We start from the raw sequence: 24,870 nt of genomic DNA, 5'->3' as shown, positions 1-24,870 counted from the left end.
CTTTAGGAGAGGGTGCCTGGAGACAACTATCTAATTTTCTGTCTCAAGGAAAAAGTTCTAGAAGTTAATGACAAGGAAAAAATGCCTCTTGGGGAGCATACATGCTTAAAAAAATCTGTAAAAAGGAGTTGGGATCTATGATGTATTTAACCACACCATGCTATGGCAATGAATGACTTGGTAAATAACAAATCATGCAAGTAACATGAAGCTGTCAGGTAGGAGAGCAGAATTTTTTTTTTTATATATGTATTCATACTAGATTTTTTAAAGCAAACCTTGAAGAATAGCTCACGGCTTTGAAAATTTCAAATCTGATCAGTATTACGAAGAATTATCTTATAGCTAAGAAATACTGATGAAAACTAAAGCTGTGCCAATTTTAGTGTTCCCAGCAGCAACAGATGATTTTTTTAAATCGATGTACCACGACATTATGCTGCCCAATCTGCACACTGCAGCTGTCTCTGGAGGACTCCTGTGGTATCCATGACATAAGATTTTCAGGTTCTCATCAGGATAATTGGGATTATATAGTCAGTGATCACTGTGCTCTGGGAATGATGTCGCAAGTTATATGACATAGATGGGTTTTCCAGCCCTTTGGGCAAGAGATGGAGGACTCATAACAATCACAAATGAGTTTTCCACTTTACAATAGAGATAAAGCTCCCTAAGAAATTAAAAAACACTAGAACAAATCTCCACCTATGAATTTTTCCTTCAATGCTTTTTATGCTATTATATTATACTTCTTTAGATGTGCTAAAGACAAATAAGCAGTTTTACCAGTATTTGAAACACATTTTTTTTTTTTTTTTATTTGAAAAGAGAAGTAGATAGCTTAGATTGGAAGACATTATTCCAAAGCATACAAAAAGAAGCAGGGATCCTAAATGAAAATTTCAACAATGGTTCCCAAGACAGCATGTATGGATTTCTGTTGCACATGACCAATCTAGCCACTCTGTTGCCTACTGCACATTTAAGTAACTCAAATAAATCTGAAAGAAATTGCCAGAGAAAGATCTTATTCTGGAGTAAGAAGGCTGACATGATAAGTGCTTGTATCCATTTTGTACTAGTATTGATTCTGTACTCTGAACTATAAAAATGGGAACATAGGGTGACAGTGTCTGCTCTTCTGACTTCCCATCTAGATTAATTGATAGTTTAGATAGAAAGATATCAGTTTGGTTTTGATCTAATTGTCTTTCACATATATTTAATTATTTCAATGATACTGATTATATTTGAAAGTTGTGTAACAGACTTGATATTTGCACAGTTTTACACACTGATGTATATCCAGCAGGTGAAACTGAACTAGAACAGTATGGAATGCAATAAATATCTCACACATTTATGTCTGAAAATGCAGACATAATGAAAAAAGAATTTATAAAAGGGGATGAAACAGCCTGGAGTACAAACTTGAACTCCACACATTAGGAGACTGTGAACTCTGTGGCATTCTGTGAAATCAAATCTGGCACGAAACAACACTTGAAGACATAGCATTAAAAAGCAACAAAGGTGAATTAGAAAAATTACAAATTACTACGAGCAGACAGTATGGTCTGTCACCAGGTAACCCACATTTTGTGATCCTAAATGGAGCTTCCAAAAGAAAGGACACTCCTCCTTTCTGTTGCCAGTATTGTATTTTCAAATATTTCAGACATTCTCTAATACTAAAGGTACAGAGAGAAGATTTGAGTTAGTCAGCGTTTGAATCACCAGTGTTTGAACTAAAGGACCAAAACTGGTAACAAAAGGAGTTTTGCTATAATATAGTAAAAGCCACTTCCAATGTAGCTTTTTTGAGGTGCTTCCACAGGTTATGTTAAGGAGTATTCCCCTGCTCTCCATGTAATCTTTGGTGTGTCCTGCAGGATTCTGTGCTACCACTTACAAAAAGATGTATGTAAAGTCCCTAGGAAGATGTGAGAAAGGCCAAGCAACTCCATCAGTACAAAGATCAAAAAATGCATGCCTAATATGAAACTAGCTCTAATAAGTTTTAGTAACATGTAAGGTAGAAACTGATAAAGAGAAAGAACAGGAAGAGTGCCATTACAGTCGATGACAAGGATGGAAACAAAAGGAGATGTGTGTGTATATATATGTGCATAATTGTGTGTACATATATATACACATAATATACACACACATATATATACACAAGTAATATACATATACAACATATATATACCCTCTACGAATAAAATATACCTGGAAAGCTTAACTTGTTAGCTTGGATGGATCTATTTACAATAGATTATGTCTGTCTTTGCCTGACATTTTGTGGGATTGCTCAAACTGCAGATGACTGAAAGTTTATATTTTGTAAGGGAGAGACAGTGGCAAGAAAACATATCAGATTTTTTCATGCTTTATATTAAAGCAAAGTATATTACTTGTGTCTTAGAGTGTACGTAAATGTTCTAAGGAAGAAAATTTTGTATTATATCGACAGGAATCAAACACAAGGCACAGTGAAATATGAAGTCCCCTTTTCCTTATCTTTATGCATACACCCACATGAAAAATACTTTACCATATTTATTCTTCTTGTCACCAAGAGCATCAACGCTGCTGTCTGGATAGAGACATATGAAACCATGGGTGAGCCTGTTGTAAAGCTGAAGTTTATTGCCTTCCTGAAATTTCCACTTTTGAGCAGCCCACTGGTTTTATAAACAACAAGCAGAAAAGACTTATGAGAAGATGATATACAAGAGTTTGACATACTTGAGAACAACTGATATAGTTTCACTCAAAGTACAATTAGAATTCTCTAAATAAAAATAAAAGTAATTCCTTACAGTTTCCTCTCTCTTCATCTCCAGCTCTTTCCCTATATAGATAAAAAACATATGATTAATTTACAAAGCATCCTCATTCCATTTGACACAGTTGTTGTGAGCCTGGGTCCTCCTCCCCACCGCTTTTCACTTACTTCCTGGAAATGTGCTGGCATCTGTCACAGTCAGTCCTCTCGCAATGTTGCCATCGTCCTGCCCATTGTCCAGCCATCTGAAAAACAGAACACTTTTCAGTAAAATCACTATGACAGGCAACTTCTACAATACTGTATACATGGTATTTGAATATTGGTATTGAATTTTGATGTTGTTGTTCCATTTCTTTTTTGATTAAACAGAAAGAGATAGAAGGGCTTAAGGCAGTTAATACAGATTAGAGCTGTCATATTGATCTCACCAATAATCAAAGTCGCAGTGATCAAAATGCTTTCTCGTCCTGTCTGCAAGAAGGCTACATCAGGGTGTGAACCGTTACATGTTCCACACACAGACAACACCCTTATCACATCTGAACCATGCTTTTACAATGCTATTGTACTACATTTGAGCCTGAATGTACACACATTATAGGAGCAGCATCAGCAAGAATAGCATCAAGCTCTAACAATAACTAGCACATACTCTGTATTTTTCTGCCTGAAATGGGTTTGAACTCTCCCTAAATTATGTATGAAACTAGCGTTATAGATCTCCTCATAGCAGTTTATCTCATCTAGAACACAGAATAAAAATTAGGTCAGGCAAAGATGAGGTGCTGTGTCTGATAGGCAGAAAGCCCTTACTCACACACAGATCAGCTTCAGTATGCACATCATTCACTCTGAGCTGTCTCAGGCACTTATTTATTCACTTGGAGAAGTGAGAAAAGAAAAATAGAATTGAGGTGCCACTGGCAAGCTGTAGCTAGACTCACACAACTGGATTGTACCATTGTTAGTATTTGCACTTTATCATTTATAATTATTCCATAAGGTGTTGGGACTTCACCGGGAGCACATAAAATCAGAAATAAGCTAGCTACAGAGCGGAAGACTCAGAGCAGTACAGAGCAGTAGTACCTGCAGAGCAAAAGGCAGGGAAGATAGGATTGCTTCAAGATATACTGCAACCCAAGGCTGCAAGGCAAATAAGAAAAAGGTGTGCTGAGATCCACAAGATCTCCAAGTTCACAAATTCCCAGGCAAGCCTCTGCTGAGAAAGCTTTCCACCTCACAGTGCAGAAGAATGCATCCAAAGGTGTAAGACCCAAATTACTCAGTACAAAGAATATGCCAAAAAAGCATCTCTTACATAGTTCACTAGGTAAAAGAGTGAAATGTTCCAAGGCAGAATTTTTTATTGCTTTTTTCATCAACTGAAACACACCAGAGGTTTGGGACAGGTGCAACTCAGAGAGCTATGAGAAGAATCTAATAATTACAGTTCATTTTTTCAGGAAAAGTGTTTCATCTGAAAGTACATCTCAGAAGAAAATCTATGGGCAATTAGAAATGTATTAAAAATCAAATACCACTAACCTGTGGCAAAGAAAAGTATAATCCAGATCTGTTACAGGATCCTTGATTACAACTTTGTCCAGATACCATCCATTTCCTTATATTTAAAGAAAAAAATTAAAAGTTAATTAATGAAAGGCCGATTTAGTGGAGTCTGATTTCCTATGGCTTTCTCTCTTCACAAGTTGGGAGTTAGGAAAAATTTCTTCTCCAAAAGAGTGGTTGGGTCCTGGAATGAGCTGCCCAGTGAGTCATGATCTATGGAGGCGTTCAAGAAATATTTAGGTGCTGTACCAAGACACGGTGTAGTAGGTAAATACTGGTAATAGGTGGATAGTTGGACTTCGAGGTTTTTTCCAACTTTGGTAGTTCTATGATTGATTGATTCTATGATTGATTCTACTGAAACTGAAAAATCTGCAGCTCCATTCTATAGTCAAGGCTGCACTTACAGGGAGGACTAAAGATTTTACATGCTGTAAGTACTGTAGAACTTGGAGGTGGGCCAGCAAAGGTGCTAGCTCTCTACCTGGCCATTGTGGCTCTAAGATCACATCTCCCCTCATTTACTCATTGTATTAAACTATTTTGCTTTACTGATTGAAATATCACCAAGATTAGATGGCAGCTTATCACAATACTAGCATTTCATCTGCTTTTTAAATAATAAATTCTAGAATCAGTGGCTTATAATTAGCTTCATGAGAAGCCTCAGTTTGCCCAAGTTTTCAAAAACGTCATTCAAATGAGCCCAGAACAAAGGGGGTGGTAAGCTGGATCCTTAAAGTAGAAGGCTGATAATCAAGGGCAGATTTTCACTGAGAAATTCATACTACATGGCACTGGGGGTGAAGAATAAAAGCAAGACCTTCTTCATGTGAAGATTTTCCTCAAAGTTGTTTTCCTTTCTAGACATACGTAATCTTACGAACAAGAACTCCCAAGAATCTCTAGGGATTTTCTATTAATCATCTTATTCAAAAGGAAACCCTTATTCATTAATTGCACTCTACGTCAGTTAGCAGCCACAAAAAGTGACAAAGCAAGTAAACAAAATCTGCAACAATTCTTCATCTAGAAGTAGGGCAGCGAAGAGTGCTGCTAAGAGAAAACCTTGTCTTTATTTCTTCATTCTCAGAGGTATCTGAGCACTGCCTCTGATTAGAGGCACCCAGCTGTGGGCACTCCCGGAAAAAGACTAAAAACAATGTGATGTTTCTGAAACAAATGGAAGAAAAAGCTTAGATGTTCTATCTGTAAATATGGGAAGAGTGGACCATGACTGTGCATAAGAGAGAAATTCAGGTAGAGAACTATCCTACAACACATTTTACATTGCCTCCACAGCTCTGATACGTGGCTCAAAAAATGTGCTGTGTTGTACAATATTTAGGCAAAAGATTTTACAAAACAAATCCTGTGACTGCAAGCACTTTGATTTTTATTATTATTATTATTTGTCTAATGGCCAGATACTGTAAACAAAAAATCCAATTGCATCTTTAGGATCTAACTGGTAATACTAAAAGAATATTAGGCTATTTTACTATAACTTCGATTGTATGAGATACATTCAGTGTCTCAAGCAGACACTCCTCATCTTTACACTTTTTGATTAGGATTAGTCAAAAACTGCAAGAGCAGTTGTTGATGGTATACTTAACATAATACATGACAGAATACTGAAAGTGAAAACAAAATATCTGATATTCATATAAGAAGGTCACTTGAAAAGTGCCATTAGAAGTCTCTCACTTTGTCTCTCACTTCCGGAACATTGTCATACATTCTATTTTATGTATTTTGTTTCTATGAAAAGGTGAATAACTTCACAGGTAATATTCAGGGACTAAGTAGAGATAATTCTGACCTGATCCAAGACCGTTGTGTCCTATAACAATCTTGTACAAATGGCCAAGGTGCACAGCTTCCACAAGAAAGATGTCAGTCTGTAATCAATCAACATATTTTCAGTAAGATCTGAAAAGCAAAACACTCTTCAGCCACAGAATCTAATGTCCTACTTAAGCCCAGAAAACTCTTCATTCAAAGACACCCTTTGAAATATCATCTAATGACAATTCCAGAATAAATCAGGGACAGTTTTCCTGAAACAAAATAAATAAGGTTTATCACTTTGTTAATGGGAGCATTCCACTCAGATGAATGGGATGAGAGTCAGAATAAAAACCTGTTCAATGCTTAATTTGGAATAAATTTTTACAAGCTGCAATAGATTTCAATGCTAGGAATGCAGACATAAAATGTAAAGTTTAATTTTCTCTTAATTTGTTAAATCAACTTAAATTGAATTACTTGACAATCCTTGAGGTTCCTTCCAAACCAAGCCACTCTATGATTCTATGATAAAGGAATTAAATATTAAATATGAAAGAGCACAGTTTATCTATTTTATAAATGAGAATTCTGCTCATCTTTCAAAACCACTGATGTACCATTAGAAAGTAATCTTGGCTTAATTGTGGAATTTTGAAATAACATAGGAATGCAGTAATTATCTCCCATAATTGCAGCATTACTGCCCACTGGAGAGGGAAAAACTGGACAAACACATCAGAAAAAGCTCTTGTACTCACTTGTCCTTTCAAAAATTTCTTGGGTTTCTGTGACCTGACCAGTTGTCTTGATCCTGTGTCACCTTTTTCTCCGTAGATAGAAATATACACATCAGCTTCAGTTCCAGCATTCCACAGATCTCCTGTTGTCACATGCACTTCATAGACAGTCACTGACAATAGAAGTTGACAACTTTTCATATTAAACATTATTATATTTAGAATAGCATCTAACTGCAAATGTGCCTGTAGACTTCAAATACATTTGTGTCAAGGGCAGTTAGACCGTAAAACCTTCAAAATCCTATTCAAGTAAAATAATGAAAAAAATGTATAAACTTGCTTTGATGTTATATTTATGAGGGCTTTTTTGTTTGCTTGGGTTTGTTGTTGTTTGTTTGTTTTTAAATCCCAGTACACAAAAAGAACTTCAAAATGCACAATAGTATGATTTTGTCCTGCTGCAGCATCTGAAATCATCACCAAGCTGAAAAGTAAATAGCCAAAGCCCAAGATCAGGCTTACCATAAGCAGTGGCATCAAACTATAGGAAGCGGCAGGATACATTAACATTTTGAATGCATTGGTTTGACAAACAAACAAAAATCCAGCACCAAAATTTTACTTTTCTCGGACCTCAGAATTCAGAAAGATGTATAGATTTAATAGTTTATGCTTCCTGCAAAAGGTTAATACAGACTTCCTCTATGACATTCCATACAGAAATTCTTTAAAGTCTGTAGATATGTGAGAAAAAAAAAAAAATGGGAGTAAGTTTAATAAAGAGACTATTTAAAAGAAATAAATAACCCAAATACAAAAAGACAAAATAACACTTGAGTCTCAATCCCACAGATTTGGAATAAAGACTATGACACATTAAATGCGTATATCAATAGAAATCAGTGATTTTTAGAATGTGGATATTAGAACTCCAGAAAACTTAAATAAAAGCATGTAATGATAATCCTTAACAGAAACAAAGGAAGGGCAAAGTTTATGCCAACATATAGTGACAATATTAACTAGACTAAATGAAATAGAGAGAATGAAATGAGGAGAGAACAAACTCATATTCTGGAACACAAGCTCTTCCTCCTGATACAGGTGTCCTTGTGCTATTTTGCCTTACGGGAAGAAAAATCTTTCTAGGCAATTGGATCCAGACAACAAAATCATTAACAGCACTCAATTATCAGTTCCCAGTTCCAATATGTGAAGAATTTTTCCTACAATTCACCTGAAGGAGGTCACTCCCACATCTCACTGCTGATGGACAAACACTTTCTTTCAATAAGCAGTAGGCATTTATTCATAATAAGTCCTTACCTGCAATTATTTACAGCTTTTCCCTCAATGCTTGTTTTAGGTGTTCTTTCTTTTTTTTTTTATGACTATCTCACAATTATTCACATGGCACTTGTGCTTAGCTGACTACACAAGCTGACTTAAAATAATTTAGCCTTGATAAAGGTACCAATCTAGCTAAAACAGTAGACTCTCTTCACAGATGGTGTTTACGTGCCCACACAGAGATGTGTGGTACAGGATTAACTTGCTTCTAGTATCAGAACTAAATGCTTAGAAATACTCACAAGGTACATCTGCATTCCTTTGGAGTATTGTTCTATAGATATATATTATTAATAAACCCAGGGTAGAAGTTTAAAATAGCTAAAATAGCTAAATAAAAAAATGCAAGGAAAGGAATGTTCACAATTTTTCGCACTCCTCTTTAACTCTCATAAACCTGGGGAGAATCCCTGATTTTAATAAGCATAAGTATTTATAGTTCTTATATCCTAAGACATAGATAGGTGACTCACCTTTCTTTTAGACATTTCACAGAACAGTGTGCAGAATGGAGATTAAGAAAAAGGAATTGTATTCTTTGCACATACTTTTGCCTATAATTGCAAAAAATTAAATGCATAAACGTGGTAGTCTGAAATTAGAGAATTTCGGGAATAAGATTATTTGCAAAACTTATTCTTTCCCCTATACTTATGAATAAGGAAAGACAGAACAAAGAGGTAGAATACTTTCCTCACTACAGATCAACTATTATCATTCGGACAAAAGCTAGCCACATTTAGGCCACAGAAGCTTTTGACAGTCTTCAACAGCAGAGTCATGTACTATTTTTTTCCAGAGTACACCTACTTCAAATGTTTGAGTATCAACAACTGGCACTTAATGTTGCCTTTTATCTTCATCTTTCACCATGTCACCACCCAATCTCATTACTTCTCCAAATTTTTCCTTGCAGTACCCACATGAACTGGTTCCCCATTTTCTGGAGAAGTACAAAAGAGAATTTGCTTCTCCAGATCAACAATCCTCCCCAGTCCTGCAACTTCTTCAAGCATAAATAATCTGCTGTACAGTATCTACTTCAAGAAAAGCAGAGGATTGCCAGTCACCAAACACTGTAACTCTGATTTACCCCTTTCAAGTAGTTCATATAATCAAAGGTTGTGTCAGAAGACATAATCAGAAGGGAAAAAAAAGTAGGATGGGTGAGGATAAAATGTCAAACAAATGGTGGTCAGTCACTCAGAATTAGAGTCGTGATGTCACTATGTAATACTTCTTAACAGCTTAATTCAGATGTTTTCTCTTTGAACACAAAACTGTTAAATCAGAAAGTGCTTCAGCCTCTTTTTATTCAGAAATTGGTTTTAAAGGGCCTCTCATCATCTCTCTTTCAGCCTGAATCCATACCTCTTCCCTTGTTCTGTTATCAAACTATCTTCCCTGAAGTTAAAAGCCGTTTTCTCTTTTCACTGTCTTATGCAGATATATAATATTGGCAAAAAGACACAGAGGCTGTCTTTCAATTACTAAGCTAGAGATGAAACTCTCTTCTCCAAAGCCTTCAGCATGACCCTTCTTATACTGAGAAAATGCATGGTCCTTTTCTTCTTTTCCTGTGTGAGAGAAATTATTAACTGCAAAATGCAGATTGAGAGGATGGGTTTAAGTATGCTGTTGTGCATTATAATGCATCAAAAGTACATGATAATGAAAATCTTTCATTAGATCTTTCTTTCAGAAACAATGGAACAACTTCCTCAGAAAGTAAGACTCAAAAATTGTAAGATGAAAAAGGCCAAGGTCTCTGAGTATTAAGTAAGGGAACAGTAGGAAAGAACAAATATTGCATGTAGGGAAGCTGAGCATATTCAATTTAACATTTTAATCAATGTTAATTAACATGTATTTAAAAGATTGGTGTTTTGTATTGATTGATGTGTTTGTATGTCCCTCTACTAATAATATCAAATTCTCCCAAAGAAATCAAACCTGAGGACAAAGGATGACTGCATCAGAGGCTTTTCATGCCTTCAAAGATATGAAAATCATAACCACTCAGGATCACAGATTAGTGTATTTAGGTCTGCCCAGCACCACTCTACTGTATTTCATGAAACATTTACAGCTACTAACTAGATCACGGGGGGAACCTTTCCTTCTATTCTTTTTCTCTTAAAGACATATTAATGAGGCACAGACCTTTTCTTCTGGTCTTCTTTCCAGGGTCTTAATCTCCATGATCAGCCATCACAAGTATAAGTGGAGCTTCAAGTCACCTAGCCCTTTATTACTAGAGTTACTGTTGAAAGGTATGTTTGCCAATATTCATCTGCCATTTTCTGGACTTCTGCCCCTCTATTTCATTTATAGCCTCTTCCTCTGTTCTGCAATCCAACAGCAACGGCTGTTACCATTTCAATTCTTCATGATCAATAAAAGGTACTGTAATATCACCAGAAACTGATAAAGTATTAAACACTCTGGTAAGAAAAAAAGGGGGTGCAGAGGGAGGAGAGAGGGAGGGGTTCCACAGTTTTTGGATAACTCTGAATGAGGGTTTCTCTCATCCAATAGTCCTTCAGATCTTCAGCTGATCTGATCTTTTGGTAAGGGAGGAGTGGAGGGCCCAGAGCATGTCTCGTGTGAACCTTTCTCAAGTGAAAGCTTCAGCACAAGTAATATCGATGATGGTATAAGTTTTCCATCTTCACACGCTACGGGATCGTCATCTGCCCTCACATTCTTGATCTCTCACCCATACCCCTCATAGGATACACCAATCTTGTTCTTCTCTTGTACTTTCTTTAAGAAAGAGCAATGCCAGATGAAGTGATGGGAAGAGAAAGCACAGACTTCTTCTATACCCTTACCACCACTGAAGAAAAGAAAAAATAGAAACAACCAGCATGGGTAACAAGGATTAGTGTGGTAGAACAGAGCATTCAAGCAGTGTAAATAGCAGCAATGCTGGATAATTCTGATAGTGTTTCCCATCATTGACATTCAGAATTACGGTACAATCATGATGTTAGTATATCAGTGATGGAGTTTTTTATATGTAATTTTCTGGAATATTACTTTGTTCCAAACCCCAAAATTATAAATATTCTGGAAACCTGTCTCAGCTATTTTTATGAAAGAAAATAAAGCAGTGTCTAAAATAGTCATAGTAGAGCTAAAATTCTCATTTACTGAAAGTAGAGTCTTTGACTTTACTCACAATGACCTTATGACAATTGTTTCTTTTGTTTAAAAAACTTTTGTTTTTTTTAAAATAAAAATATAAACCAATAACTGTGAGATATCTTTACTATTGCCACTATTTTAAAGCACAGATGCTTAAAATTCTGTCAAATCATTAATCTTTCTGAAGGATCTGTCAAATCAAAGCAGTAAAGACTCTCCTAACTCTTCTCTGGTGATTCTTAACCTTTTATCTGACCGTACCCAATAACCACAAGAAAACAGCACAGAAAACATATGACTCCAAAAAAAAAAGTGATAGAGGGACTGATGGAAAGAAATGACAATCTCTAGCAGCATCTTCTTGTGGTCTGACTTAGCTGATGTGGTATTGTGCTTACCTGGAAGAACAGGCTGACCCTGATGTAATACAGGAAGCTCCACAGATATCTCTCCATCAGCCTGGTCCCAGGCCAGCCATCGATTTACAGGGAAAGAAAACTGCTCCCCTGAAAAAAGATTCAGCAACTGCACCTAAAGCAGAAAAAGAAACTGCAATTTAAGTTACTGATCTGAGTCCAGATAGACAGAATAGAATTTGACAGCTGTAGAATGCTGCTGAAACCTGTGCAGATTAAGCTCTGTGCCATGATCACAAAAGCACACATTTGGGACACGTCTGCCCCCTTGATACAGCTGCACCCAATTTGACTTTTCACTCAATCAAATTCAGGAAGACAGGGCAGAGTAACTAAAGCATAGACAAGAAACAGGGTTTATCTGCTCAGGTGTAGTTTGACAAAATCCAGCCTTGTTGCTGCAGTTGATATATCCAGGTAGGCAGGCACTAAGTGGCATAGCTTAACTGATGGGGAAGTTCTCACTGGGAAGTTCAGCAATGCTTGCTAATCTATTCCTTTTGTTTAATTTACTGTTAAAACAAGAATTAAAGGAAGAGGTTACGATCCTTCAAAACTACTTCTGACATAAGTAGTCTTTGAAAGTGCTGGACCCAGTTCTAGTCTGCCCCATAAAACTTTCTTCCATATCCAACTTCCAGTACTCAGCAGTAAAAGGACCACATGCACTTCAGCTAAAGAATCAAAGGAGATCCAGTTATTATGTACTTCAAAGCATACTGTGGTAAGAATCTCATTGACTGTTATGTAGTAAAATAGTCTCTGATTATGCTAATTTATACTAGCAGCTAAATTATAATTTCAGACTGCTGAGAGAAGAAAAACTGCTTCTACCTGTAGCTTCATTCCTGCTTCATGCTTTGTAGAGCCCAATCTTTTTAATTAGAATATTGAATTAATTCTGTATTATCTGAAACACTTTAATTATTTTTGCTTGCTTTAATACTAAAGTTAAAGAAATAAATTCATGCTATCTGAAAACCTTGGTACGCTTCATCCTGTCAATATCTGCTGAGGAATCTTGAAAGGGAACCTGGAGTTAATGAAGCAGTATCATGATCATTTGCAGTCCTGAAACCATCTCAATACAGATACAGTTGAAGAAACCATGGGATACTGAAGGGGAAGTAACATGCCTAACTAACCATAAAAATTCTGCTGTTATAGATTACTCAATTTCAGATCTTCTAGAAAAAATATATATTTCTTAAAGAACAATAACGTGAGCGTCTGGCCATCCATTCTGTATTTTGTTTCATCCATTCTGTATTTTTGAAGTCTAAAAATGAGTAGTTGTACTCCTTTGGCTCTCTACCTAACAAAATCCTAGTTTACTTGTAGAATGCATTTATTTGAATGCATTTCTTTTTTACTATGTGCCTGAAATTACTAAGACAGAATGATCTAACCCTGGATGACCCACTGCTGTCTTAAAACTGTAGCAGACTGGCAGAGGTTCAGTAAGAACACAAAAAAAAATTTATAAGCCAAGAATTTATGGAACATGGTAAAGTACTTGGCTCCTTCCTTCTTTTAAAATTTTACTGTTGATTTCAATTAATATTTCCTAGCTGGGAAGGGAGAAAAGTGAAAAATATGCTTTTTATTCTTTCAATTTTTGTCAGCATTCCTTAACATCTCATTTTAAATGGATTTGTCATACAGTGTTATGCATATACATATCATATTATATATATATATATATATGTACTACATATCATCTATATATCATATTATACATATACACAATATATATATACAATATACATACACAATCTACGTATATTATACACAGACCATACTTTGGCTTCTAACTGAGTTTCAGCCCCAAATGAAAACAACTGATTAAAACACCAAACAATCACAGAGTTCAAAACAGTGAATATTTAACATTAATGGGCATTCTGTATTAGACAGATGTAAATTAGCCCTGAAGCATGATTATAATGCTGAGTTTATCAGAAGCTTCTAAAGTTCTTTATCAACTGCTTTTTCCTAACTGAAGGATGAGAAACTCTGGCACAAACAGAGAAAAGTTTCAGGCATGGATAGCCTATCATTGGCACACATAGTACATGACTAACATCAAGGATAAAATCCAGATAGTTTCATTCCCATCCAATTACCTATGTATTGTGTGTAACAACTGAAACTACGAACAGAACTTGCTGATTCACTTCACTTTATAGAATCACAGAATCATTAAAGTTGGAAAGATTATCTAGTTAGAAAGATCAGCTAGTTCAACCATCCACCTATTCCCAGTGTTGCCTACTAAACCGTGTCCCTGAGTACCACATCTCCACGTTTCTTTAAAACCTCCAGGGACAGTGACTCAACCACCTTCCTGGGCAGATTGTTCCAGTGCTTCAACACTCTTTCAGAGAAGAAATTTTTCATCATATCCAACCAGAAGGCATTCCTCCTTGTCACTTCACTGTTACCCAGGAGAAGAGGCAGATTGTCACCTCCCCACAACCTCCTTTCCTGGAGCTGTAGAGAGTGATAAGGTGCCCCCTCCTCTCCTTCATACTGATCAATCCCAGTTCTTCAGTCACTTCCCATAAGGCTTGTGCTCCAGTCCCCCCTCACCTGCTTCACTGCCCTTCTCTGGACACATTCTGTGGCCTCAATGTCTTTGTTGTAAGGAGGGGCTCAAAACTGAACACAGTACTCAAGGTATGGCCTCACCAGAGCTGAGTACAAGGGGATAATCACTTCCCTGAACCTGCCAGCAATACTGACACAAACTAGGATGCCATTGGCCCTCTTGACCACCAGGGCACACTGCTGGCTCATGTTCAGCCAAGCGTCAACCAACATCCACAGGACCATTTCTTCCACAGTCTTTCAACCACTCTGCCCCAAGCAGACACCTGGGGCTGTTACGGCCAAAATGCAGGACACAGCACTTGGTCCTGTTGAACTTCATCCCACTGGCCTCGCTTGTCCAGATCCCTCAGCAGGGCCTTATACCACCAGGCAGATCAACCCTTCTTCCCAGCTTGGTGTCATCTGCAAACTTACTGAGGGTGTGCCCAATGCCCTGATGATCCAAATCATCAATAAAGAGAATAAATAGAACAGGCCTTAATACCGACCCCTGGGGAGCACCAGTCATGACCAGTCGCCAGCTGGATTTAATTCCATTCACTGCCCCTCTTTGGGCCCAGCCATCCAACCAGTTCTTTACCCACAAAGAGTATACCTGTCCAAGCCACAGGCAGACAGCTTCACCAGGAGAATACTGTGGGAGACAGTGTCAAAGACTTTGCTGAAGTCTAGGTAGTCTATACCAAATAGCTTTTCCCTCATCCACCAGGCAGATCATTCAATCATAGGAGGAGATCGGGTTCGTCAAGCAGGAGCTGCCTTTCATTAACCCATCCTGGTTTCTAATTTTCTCGCTGCATATCCTAGCAACTTTGCTTTGCCTGCTTTGAGATCTTTTTTAAGTCAGGAGGGAAAATAATCTGTCATTATCTTTGTTTCAGAGTCACAGAATTATAAACACTTGCAATGTAGCTCTGACGCTGTACATAACAACATGGAGTCAGTTGCAGATTTGAAGAGTTGGCAAGATTGAGTTCAGTGACTTCCTAGGTTTCAACAAACTCTGGTCACTCTGTAGCACACAAAGGCTACAGTAGACTCAGACTACAGTAGAGCAATTCTTTGTTTTCCTTACTGTTCATTCATGCACTTTTAAAGAAATATACTATATAGTTCTCACTAAACAGCAATCAAGCAAAGATGACAGATTGCCTCTCATTCTTCATAAAAAAAAAAACACTCCACAATAAATAACCTCTTAAACAAAGCTACAAGTATTTGTTGAGGCTATCATACTTCTCCAGAATCACAGAATCACAGAATTGTAGGGGTTGGAAGGGACCTCCTGAGATCATCGAGTCCAACCCCCCTGCCAAAGCAGGTTCCCTACACCAGGTAGCACAGGTAGGCATCCAGGCAGGTCTTGAACATCTCCAGAGAAGGAGACTCCACCACCTCCCTGGGCAGCCTGTTCCAGTGCTCCGTCACCTCACTGTAAAGAAGTTCTTGCACACATTTGTGCGGAACTTCCTATGCTGCAGTTTCCAGCCGTTTCCCCTTGTCCTGTCTCCACTCACCACTGAAAACAGGCTGGCCTCGCCATTCTGCCCCCCACACCTTAGATATTTATAGACCTGGATCAGGTCCCCTCTCAGTCTCCTTTTCTCAAGGCTGAACAGACCCAGTTCACTCAGCCTTTCTTCATAGGAGAGATGCTCCAGGCCCTTCACCATCTTCGTGGCCCTCCGCTGGACTCTTTCCAAGAGATCCCGGTCTTTTTTGTACTGGAGAGCCCAGAACTGGACGCAGTACTCCAGATGAGGTCTTACCAGGGCAGAGTAGAGGGGGAGGATCACCTCCTTTGACCTGCTGGACACGCTCTTTTTAATGCACCCCAGTAAGCCATTGGCCTTTTTGGCCACAAGGGCACACTGCTGGCTCATGGCCAACCTGTCATCCACAAAGAAGAAATTTTCCAACTCATATTTTGACACTATTGTCATAGTGACTGCTTTTGGAAGGATAAAATTCTTTCTCGCTTCTTTTACCTCTTCACAGTGCCAGGCAGGGCAACTTCCTGCATTAGTATGTCCAATGCGTATTTTGTAGAGACGTCCTATGTTTCCTGTATGAATCTGTAAAAGGAACGCCACTGATGAAATACAGTACATTGCTTAAAAGAGATACAACAAAAACTCATTTAGTAACTATGAGTAAAATTTTAGTTTAGATGAATTAACTACTCTGATATTTAAACTAGTGATTCCAAAATATTTTGCTCCAGAGTATTATTGGATGCTTGCTCATTTAAAGAAAAATCAAATGACAAATCCTGTGGCCTGCTAGCCCCATCTAAATGATTCAAGATGCTGCTGCAGCTATTTTGTTTCCCAGTGTATACTGGTCTCAGTGGAAGAGGAATACAGATTGTAGGCATCACTAACAACTATAGCTTGACCCTAATGGATGTCTCAGTTTAGCATCTGTACCACTGACCTACTGAAAAATGAATTCTGTATCCCTGGCACCTCCCACTACCTCTGAGTTCTCCCTGCCCCTCTCAGATGGCATACTTTACAATTTTGGAACAATTGTGTTCATCTTTGACATTTCTTCTTACAAATGGCTTCAATTAAATCAACTTTAAAAGCTGTATTTGAAAGATTAGCTCTTGGGCAGGCTGGATGAGTACATCCAGTACAGATAATAGGGTGCTGAGGGAATCACTTTATGTGAAGGTTATACAAACAAGTAGTCATGAACTTAAGTGTGGAGTTAGAAAGCTTATCTTCAAGGTGCTGGAAATATACCATGAGTGCCTCTCGTCATTGCTGCATACTTTTTTTTTTTATGATGTAATCTGATTTGCTGTCCTTTTGACACTTTCTACAGAATTCATTTCCATGTTTTCATTTATGATATAAAGATGGGTGTGAACCAAATTCTCTGCATTGTGAATACAGAGTGACCGTAATTAACTTGGATTTAGCACAAAAAGCAAGCAAAGAGGCTTGACTCCTATGCATTTTAAAGTACACCCTCCTTAATTGTATTCAGTGCGATGGAAATTCACGTAAGAGGTGAATTCGAGTTTCCAAACCAGGGACTGTCTCCACATCTTGTATTTAAGAGTCATTCAGGATTAAATGAATGGCAGTAGTGGGAGCAGTAAGCAGAGCTTCGTCATTTCTTATGAAGACAGTATTTTTAACCCTGGTTACTTATTTTATCTATTCCTTTCAATCTTGTTTCAGTTCTGTTTTTATATCACACATGGAGAATGGCACAAATATTAGAGGTGCTGGATTCTCCTTAGAAAGCTCATCAGCTGACGAGAACTAAGAACTTAATTTCCTGCATCCCAGACAGATCCCAGACAGAATAGTACTTGCTATCCTGGATGCTAAGGATGGAAATAGTTATTTGTTACATGGTTTTATAGCAGATACCTGCTAGACTTGACATTGACAGTCTCACATATACAATTAAACTCTGCAGTTCTTGATAACATACCCTATTTGGGCTTATTTAAGTCACCAAGGAACAAGACTGATAGAGGAGGAATTTACATGTGTAACTGGGAGCTGTTAATTGAAATCAGACAGCAAAGATTTAACAAAGTTAAAAATTTATTCCATCCCCTAATTCTCCACTTGTTTCATTTTTAATATTGTTCTCAGGTTTTTTGGGCACTGTATAAACTAATCAGTACTTCTTAAGCAGACAAGAAATCATAGAATCATAGAATCACTAAGGTTGGAAAAGACCTAAAAGATCACCCAGTCCAACCGTTCACCTATTCCCAATAGCTCCCACTAAACCATGTCCCTCAACACAACATCCAGTCTTTCCTTGAACACCCCCAGGGTCGGTGACTCCACCACCTCCCTGGGCAGTCCATTCCAGTGCCTGACCACCCTTTCTGAAAAGTAATACTTCCTCATGTCCAGCCTGAATCTCCCCTGCCGTAGCTTGAAACCATTCCCCCTGGTCCTATCACTAATGACACGAGAGAAGAGGCCGACCCCCAGCTCACTACAACCTCCCTTCAGGAAGTTATAGAGAGCAATAAGGTCTCCCCTGAGCCTCCTCTTCTCCAGGCTGAACATTCCCAGCTCCTTCAGCCTCTCCTCATATGGCCTGTGTTCCAGACCCCTCACCAGCTTTGTTGCCCTTCTTTGAACACGTTCCAGGGCCTCGATATCTTTCTTGCAGTGAGGGGCCCAAAACTGGACACAGTACTCCAGGTGCGGCCTCACTAGTGCTGAATATAGGGGAACAATCACCTCTCTGCTACTGCTTGCAACACTGTTTCTGATGCAAGCCAGGATGCCATTGGCCTTCTTGGCCACCTGGGCACACTGTCGGCTCATGTTCAGCCGAGCATCAATCAATACCCCCAGGTCCACTTCCTCTACGCAGTCCTCCAGCCACACCGCCCCAAGCCTGTAGCGTCGCCTGGGGTTGTTGTGGCCGAAGTGCAGGACCCGGCATTTGGCCTTGTTGAAACTCATCCCATTGGCTCCAGCCCAGCTCTCCAGCCTGTCCAGATCCCTCTGTAGGGCCTCGCTACCCCCAGGCAGATCCACACTTCCAGCCAATTTGGTGTCATCTGCGAATTTACTGAGGGTGCACTCGATGCCCTCATCGAGGTCATCAATAAAGATATTGAAGAGGACAGGCCCCAGCACCGACCCCTGCGGAACACCACTCACGACCGGTCGCCAGCTGGATTTGACTCCATTCACCACCACTCTCTGAGCCCGGCCCTCCAGCCAGCTCCTTACCCAGCCAAGAGTGTACCCATCCAAGCCTCTGGCTGCCAGCTTCTGCAGGAGAATGCTGTGGGAGACAGTGTCAAAGGCTTTGCTGAAGTCTAGGTAGACCACATCAACAGCCTTTCCTTCATCCACCAGATGGGTCACTAGATCATAGAAGGAGATCAGGTTGGTCAAACAGGACCTGCCCTTCATGAACCCATGCTGGCTAGGCCTGATCCCCCGGTCACCCTGCACATGCTGCATGATCTCCCTCAAGACGATCTGCTCCATAACCTTCCCTGGCACCGAGGTCAGGCTGACAGGCCTGTAGTTCCCCGGATCCTCCTTACGACCTTTCTTATAAATGGGAGTCACATTGGCAAGCAATATAAAACAAAATATGTTGAATCAAGCCAGTTTCTCGGTGGGTTAGGGGAAAAGGATACTACATTTATTTTATTTCTCCATTTATGTCCTGCTTCTTGCTTACAGGTATATGTATAGTACAAAAACAGACTTTTTTATTGCATAGATATTGAAATTTCACGTAATCTAGCCAGACACAAGAAAGTAACAGAATGAGTATATACTACTTACTGTGAAGACATCTTCACTGCCTCTCTGAAATAATTTTCCCTTCTCTCCATCAAGAAAAATAGGTCCTGAACTGCCGTGATCCCCATACAATATGATATAAACCTTTGAGCTTGTTCCTGCAGATGGCATATCACTGGTGAGGACTGACACCTTCCATTTCCTAGCTATCAAAAGATAAAAAGACTTGCTGAATTACTTCAGCTCAAGATTCCTAAGTAAAGTGTATTTCAGTAATCAGAATTCTAAATAATATCATGCCAAATATAAAAATATGTATTTCACAAAGATACAGCAAACATTGACTGTGCTAAGTTGTGCGCGTGAAAATCAAGAAATGTCAGGTTGCATTTACATCTTTTGTGTATGCATATGCTATATGACAAACTCAAATTGCATGACTGCATATCAGTTTTCAAACACAATATTTGAAATGTTGTACTAAATTGCAATAGGTCTTCCTGTTTGTTTAGGATATGTCAGCTCTATTCAGTGCAGTGCTGTGTAACGGCACCCTTGCAGGCTCTCAGCAAGTTACCTCTGGAATGACAAAACTCGTCGCTTCAAGCATTAAGGACTCTTAAGATACCTCTTCAAGAATGGAACTGTATGTCTGCAAAGCCATGCAGATGTAACAGCTCAGACAAAATTGCCCAATATGTCCTTGCATTGCAGTGTTGGCATTATACCCTGAGATATCAATACTCTTTCTGCAGGTTAATTTCTTTTTAACAAGACCAAGTATATGGATTTAGGCTTCGGTTTAGTGGAAGCTGAGTATCAAGAGCACGGAGTTAAGAGAAATGATATCCCTGAGGGGTGGCTGACAACAGTTTTTCATACTAACAGGGATATTAGGAAGGACTATTAAGAAGACATTCTCACCCCCAATACAGCTGATTCCCATCTCAAATGATGAACATTTAAGCACCTCTCAAGCTGATTAATATAGCTGTTTCTCAAAAAAGAACCTTCTTTAAAACACAACAGTAGCATTGAAGAGCTTTACTAATTACAGAAGGCCTGTGCCGCCTACACTACATTTTACTGATGTTACTTACTCTTCCATCACAGCATTCTCATCATATCCATTCCAGCTAAAACACTGAGAATTAAGATAGAAAGGGCATGACACAATGATTTTTTTTTTTTTCTTGACTGAGGTGCCTAAAATAGATCTATGTTCTTAAACTCCAGGCAATAAGAATTCCTACAATTCTGTTGCAAGATTCAGTGAAACCAATTTTGAGTATCACTCAGTTTTCGGAGTTAGCCATGCATACTTTCTTAAATAATTTAACAGACACTGATATATACAGAGGATAAAGCTACAGCAGGCTATTACTTGAGGACCAATGAAAAGCCTGATTTGAGGAATTTGCATTTAGTTTTCTATGGCATTCTAGAAAAAATAAGGTAGGATTAGTACCTTTATTAGCGCATGTTTAGCCATATCTAAAAGAAAAGTTGTTTAAGAAATAGATTAGGCTGACCTAGTCTAGGTGTGTGTGTCAATAAATTTCTGTCTGGGAAGTAAATGAGTTGAGAATCTACATCCTCCATACCACTTAGCGGCTATGTTTAAATTATTAATACTGCTTTTAATAAAAGGCAGAAGAAAATGCTCCGTAAAGACATATTATAAATTCTAACCTCTAATGAGGTCTGATGGTAGAATCTAAGAGTCCTGCTTATAGTCAAGCTTTTGCTATAAGCATTTTGTTCTGCATGGCCATTATGCTAGTACATAAATCACACATTCTCTGGGAATTGCAGTGGTGTAGAATTAGAAACTGTTAAAATTGATACTGTTCCCTAGACTTTGAGTGAAGAGTCAGGAAGTCATTAGCAGAGTCCTTGGTTCATCTTTGAGGACAAAACGCCCACTCCTGTAGTAGCAGAGTGAATATTTTTTACTGCAGTATCAAAGAAGCTTATAACTGCCACAAATCTTTTCACATATCTAAGCTATTTGCTAACAAAGACACATATATTAGCATCAGTTACACAAATAAGTCTTAGGAAATACTGTATAATACTGTAACACTGGATCTGTTGATTCTCCGCCTGAATAGCCCATTATCTTGAAATGATAGTAGTATCACTGAAGATCAGTGAGTTTGCAGAGTGTACTATCTGCTGGGATTTATGACACAAAAAACTTTCAACATCTAGAGCAATCAAGTACATTTTCTATATCCCAAGGCACTATGATGAAAACAATTGTATTTACTAGATAAATTATGATCATTCAAAATATGTAATACGGTCTTTGCAAACAGGAGTGTTCCAGTACTACTGGATACCAGACACTGATTATTCAGCTTTATCATAGTAATACTGCTGTAGCAACATCTGTAGCAGGTCAGTCTTACCATACAGAGAAGTTTAATTGTCAGCTCTCATAAGCATAAAACTACTTTTCTATAATTCTCTCTTTCCAAATAGCATTTCTCTACACATGTTCTACAACACTTCCTTTTAGTGGAAGACTAGCACTGACAACAGAACGGTTCTGAAGGTCAACTGTGTCCTTAAAATTTTACCCTGAGGACTAACTCTGATCTATGACCTATTTACTTAAAATTTGCTATATTTTTCTTTCCACTTAATCTGTCCTAGAGTAGTGTTCTGGTATTTACTTGTTTGTTTGAAAAATGCTTGTAGGTTTATGACCTAAAATGGTCTAAGTAGAAAGTTAAAATTGTAAAGATGGAGACAGAATATGAAAGAAGTTGTATTACTTAGGTGCAGGAATATGAAATATGTTATTATTACTGTAAATTTGGAGTGTACACCACTACCCAACTTTGAAGACATGACCTTGTAGCACTTCTCTGGAAAATACTGTAAGTATGCAGATATTGTATAAACAGTTATAAGTAATTATTTTGTCATTATTAAATAATGAACTGCCAAACAATTATTCTTACTATTAGATTAAACTTCATCCTTACAAGAATTGCCACAGCTTGAACACATTAAACCAGAAGTACATAAGTGCTAACTGCTAGGCCTGAGGAAGATAAATAATTCACAGAATCACATTTTCCAACAACTCTTCTTAAAGAACCTTCTTAAAAGTTGCAGCAATCTCCTTTGTTCACAGCTGAATTTAGCTTACTGCTTCTATTACCAAGGCAGTTATTTACTTTACTGAGGTTCCTGTGAGGTATGACAGGCATATTATTCTCACTTATAATTGACAAACTTGGATAAGTGTACACCATCTAAGTCCCTCTATGCAAGCATATCTAGTATAACAAGAATAGCACAGCTTTGCAGAAACCTGTTAAAGATACAGCCTGGAAAATGGATGAAGCGAAGAAAATAATGGAGAAAAGCAGGTATTCATTATTCCACTACATGATGTCTAAGAGAAAAATTTGAAAAGTTGGTCTTACAGAACGAAGAAATAATGGTTGTGTGACTGGAGTCCAAATGGAAACAGATGGCACAAAAAAACATATTACCAGGTCAAAAAAATATTAAAATAATAATGATAATAATAATAAAAAGAAAAAGAAAAGAATACCCTAGTTGCTAGAAGGTAATTTACATAATTTGGGGATATTTATGAAAATAGTACGCTCACCAGATATTCTTTATGTTAAAACAAACTGCTAAAACTACTGTTTGAACGAATAAATACCACTAACAGGCTGAAGACAATAATCAGCTAGAGGAAAACCAAATTATCCGAAATCCTAAAATAGACGTCAAAGGTAAAGTAAGATGATAAAAAAATCAACTGATTACTTCCACGTGTCGTGAAGAAGGGTTTGATATCTCGGAACGTATTCATGGAAAACATTCTCCTTTTGCCAGAGAGTGGCAAACGAATGTACCATAACGGCTAGCAAACATGGTTTCAAGTATTACGTAATGGAACTTGTTCATTCCCTACAGGCAGTTTTAATGCACATAAACAGAACATCCAATAAATGTAGAAAAAGGAATGAATAATATAGGATGTTGAACAGTAAAATGAAGGAAAGATGTAATATTGATGAAGGCACAAGTCAAGAAATCCAATTATTACTAGCACAAAACATGGATTTGCATATTCAGAGGTAACAGTGAAACTCAGTGAAGAAGCAAGCACAACTGGAGCATGGCTCTCAAAAGATAAGTGAGGTATGCAGCCTTCAGGAAAGCTACAAGACCACACATGGATAATAAGAAATGAAACAGAATCTGTTTGGATTTGGAACGGGATAGACAATGAAAGTCAAAATCAAAGGTGTATTATTAAGACACTACCTAATTTATGAGAATAAACACTATTAATACTGATAAATGCTATCTACTATTTCTACTAAATAGTAGAAAACACTTATTTCTAAGTGACAGAATCAGTATATCAAAACATTTTTTCCTCAAATAATCAACTACTGGGGAATATATATATTTTTTAATTAGACTATTTAGAAAGAGATGTAAAAAATATCCCTAAGATAAGAAATCATAAGCTGGTTCATTTTACATTAAAAGGGAAAAAACACACCCGTAGGCTTTGATTTTTAAATAGCAAATTTAAAAATATAAAAGAACGACTTAATTAAGTCAAATGTAATGAAAAGTGAAATGTAACAAAAGAAATTAAAACTAAATCACAAAAATGTTATATAACTGTACAGATTAAAAGAGAATAAACAGAGAAAGTCTGCATACACCGTGCACTGAATGCAAGAACTCAGAACTCAAGTTCTACCATCCAGCCAATTCCTTAATCGCTAAGTGATCCACGCATTCAATCCATGTCTCTTCAATTTAGATCAAAGATGCCACAAGAGACAAAATAATTCATCTTTGTATACAAGAAAAATTACAATAGTTCTAAAATGTCTGAATAGTGTAAGAGAAATTAGTATTCTAAAATGGAAATGTGCAAGAAGGCAGAGTAACTAACTAACTAACTAACTAAATGGGAGATTATAAAGTTGTACTGAAATGGGAGGTACTCATTTATAGGGATACTAGTAAATTACTCAGGAATCTATGCTCAGAATTATCTGGACTTCATATTTTCATCGATATTCTCCATAGCATAACTTCTGTAATATGGTTAGAGGATAAGAAAATCCAGAGTTTTACAAGGAACATACAACAGCATAAAATGTAAGGAAATGTGTTTTAAAAAT

The 24,870-nt window shown here is 37.7% G+C and overlaps 1 protein-coding gene across 1 annotated transcript in view; it reads right to left on the bottom strand.

Annotated features, from left to right (window-relative positions):
* Positions 1-24,870, bottom strand: part of RP1 (RP1 axonemal microtubule associated) — a 218,102-nt gene that overhangs the window by 132,083 nt on the left and 61,149 nt on the right. The window contains exons 7-15 of the mRNA XM_042869486.1: positions 19,730-19,889; positions 16,421-16,507; positions 11,802-11,934; positions 6,922-7,073; positions 6,195-6,273; positions 4,346-4,421; positions 2,963-3,039; positions 2,829-2,860; positions 2,561-2,690 (exon numbers count right to left, since the gene is read on the bottom strand). Of these exons, the coding sequence (XP_042725420.1) occupies positions 2,561-2,690; positions 2,829-2,860; positions 2,963-3,039; positions 4,346-4,421; positions 6,195-6,273; positions 6,922-7,073; positions 11,802-11,934; positions 16,421-16,507; positions 19,730-19,889 (926 nt within the window). The remainder of the gene's footprint in view (positions 1-2,560; positions 2,691-2,828; positions 2,861-2,962; positions 3,040-4,345; positions 4,422-6,194; positions 6,274-6,921; positions 7,074-11,801; positions 11,935-16,420; positions 16,508-19,729; positions 19,890-24,870) is intronic.

This window comes from Lagopus leucura, unplaced genomic scaffold, assembly GCF_019238085.1.
Source record: "Lagopus leucura isolate 7727_CA_CO unplaced genomic scaffold, USGS_WTPT01 Super-Scaffold_100002, whole genome shotgun sequence".
Classification (NCBI taxonomy): Eukaryota; Metazoa; Chordata; class Aves; order Galliformes; family Phasianidae; genus Lagopus; species Lagopus leucura.
Note: the sequence above shows the minus strand (reverse complement) of the source record. Positions and strands in the feature narration are given on the sequence as shown.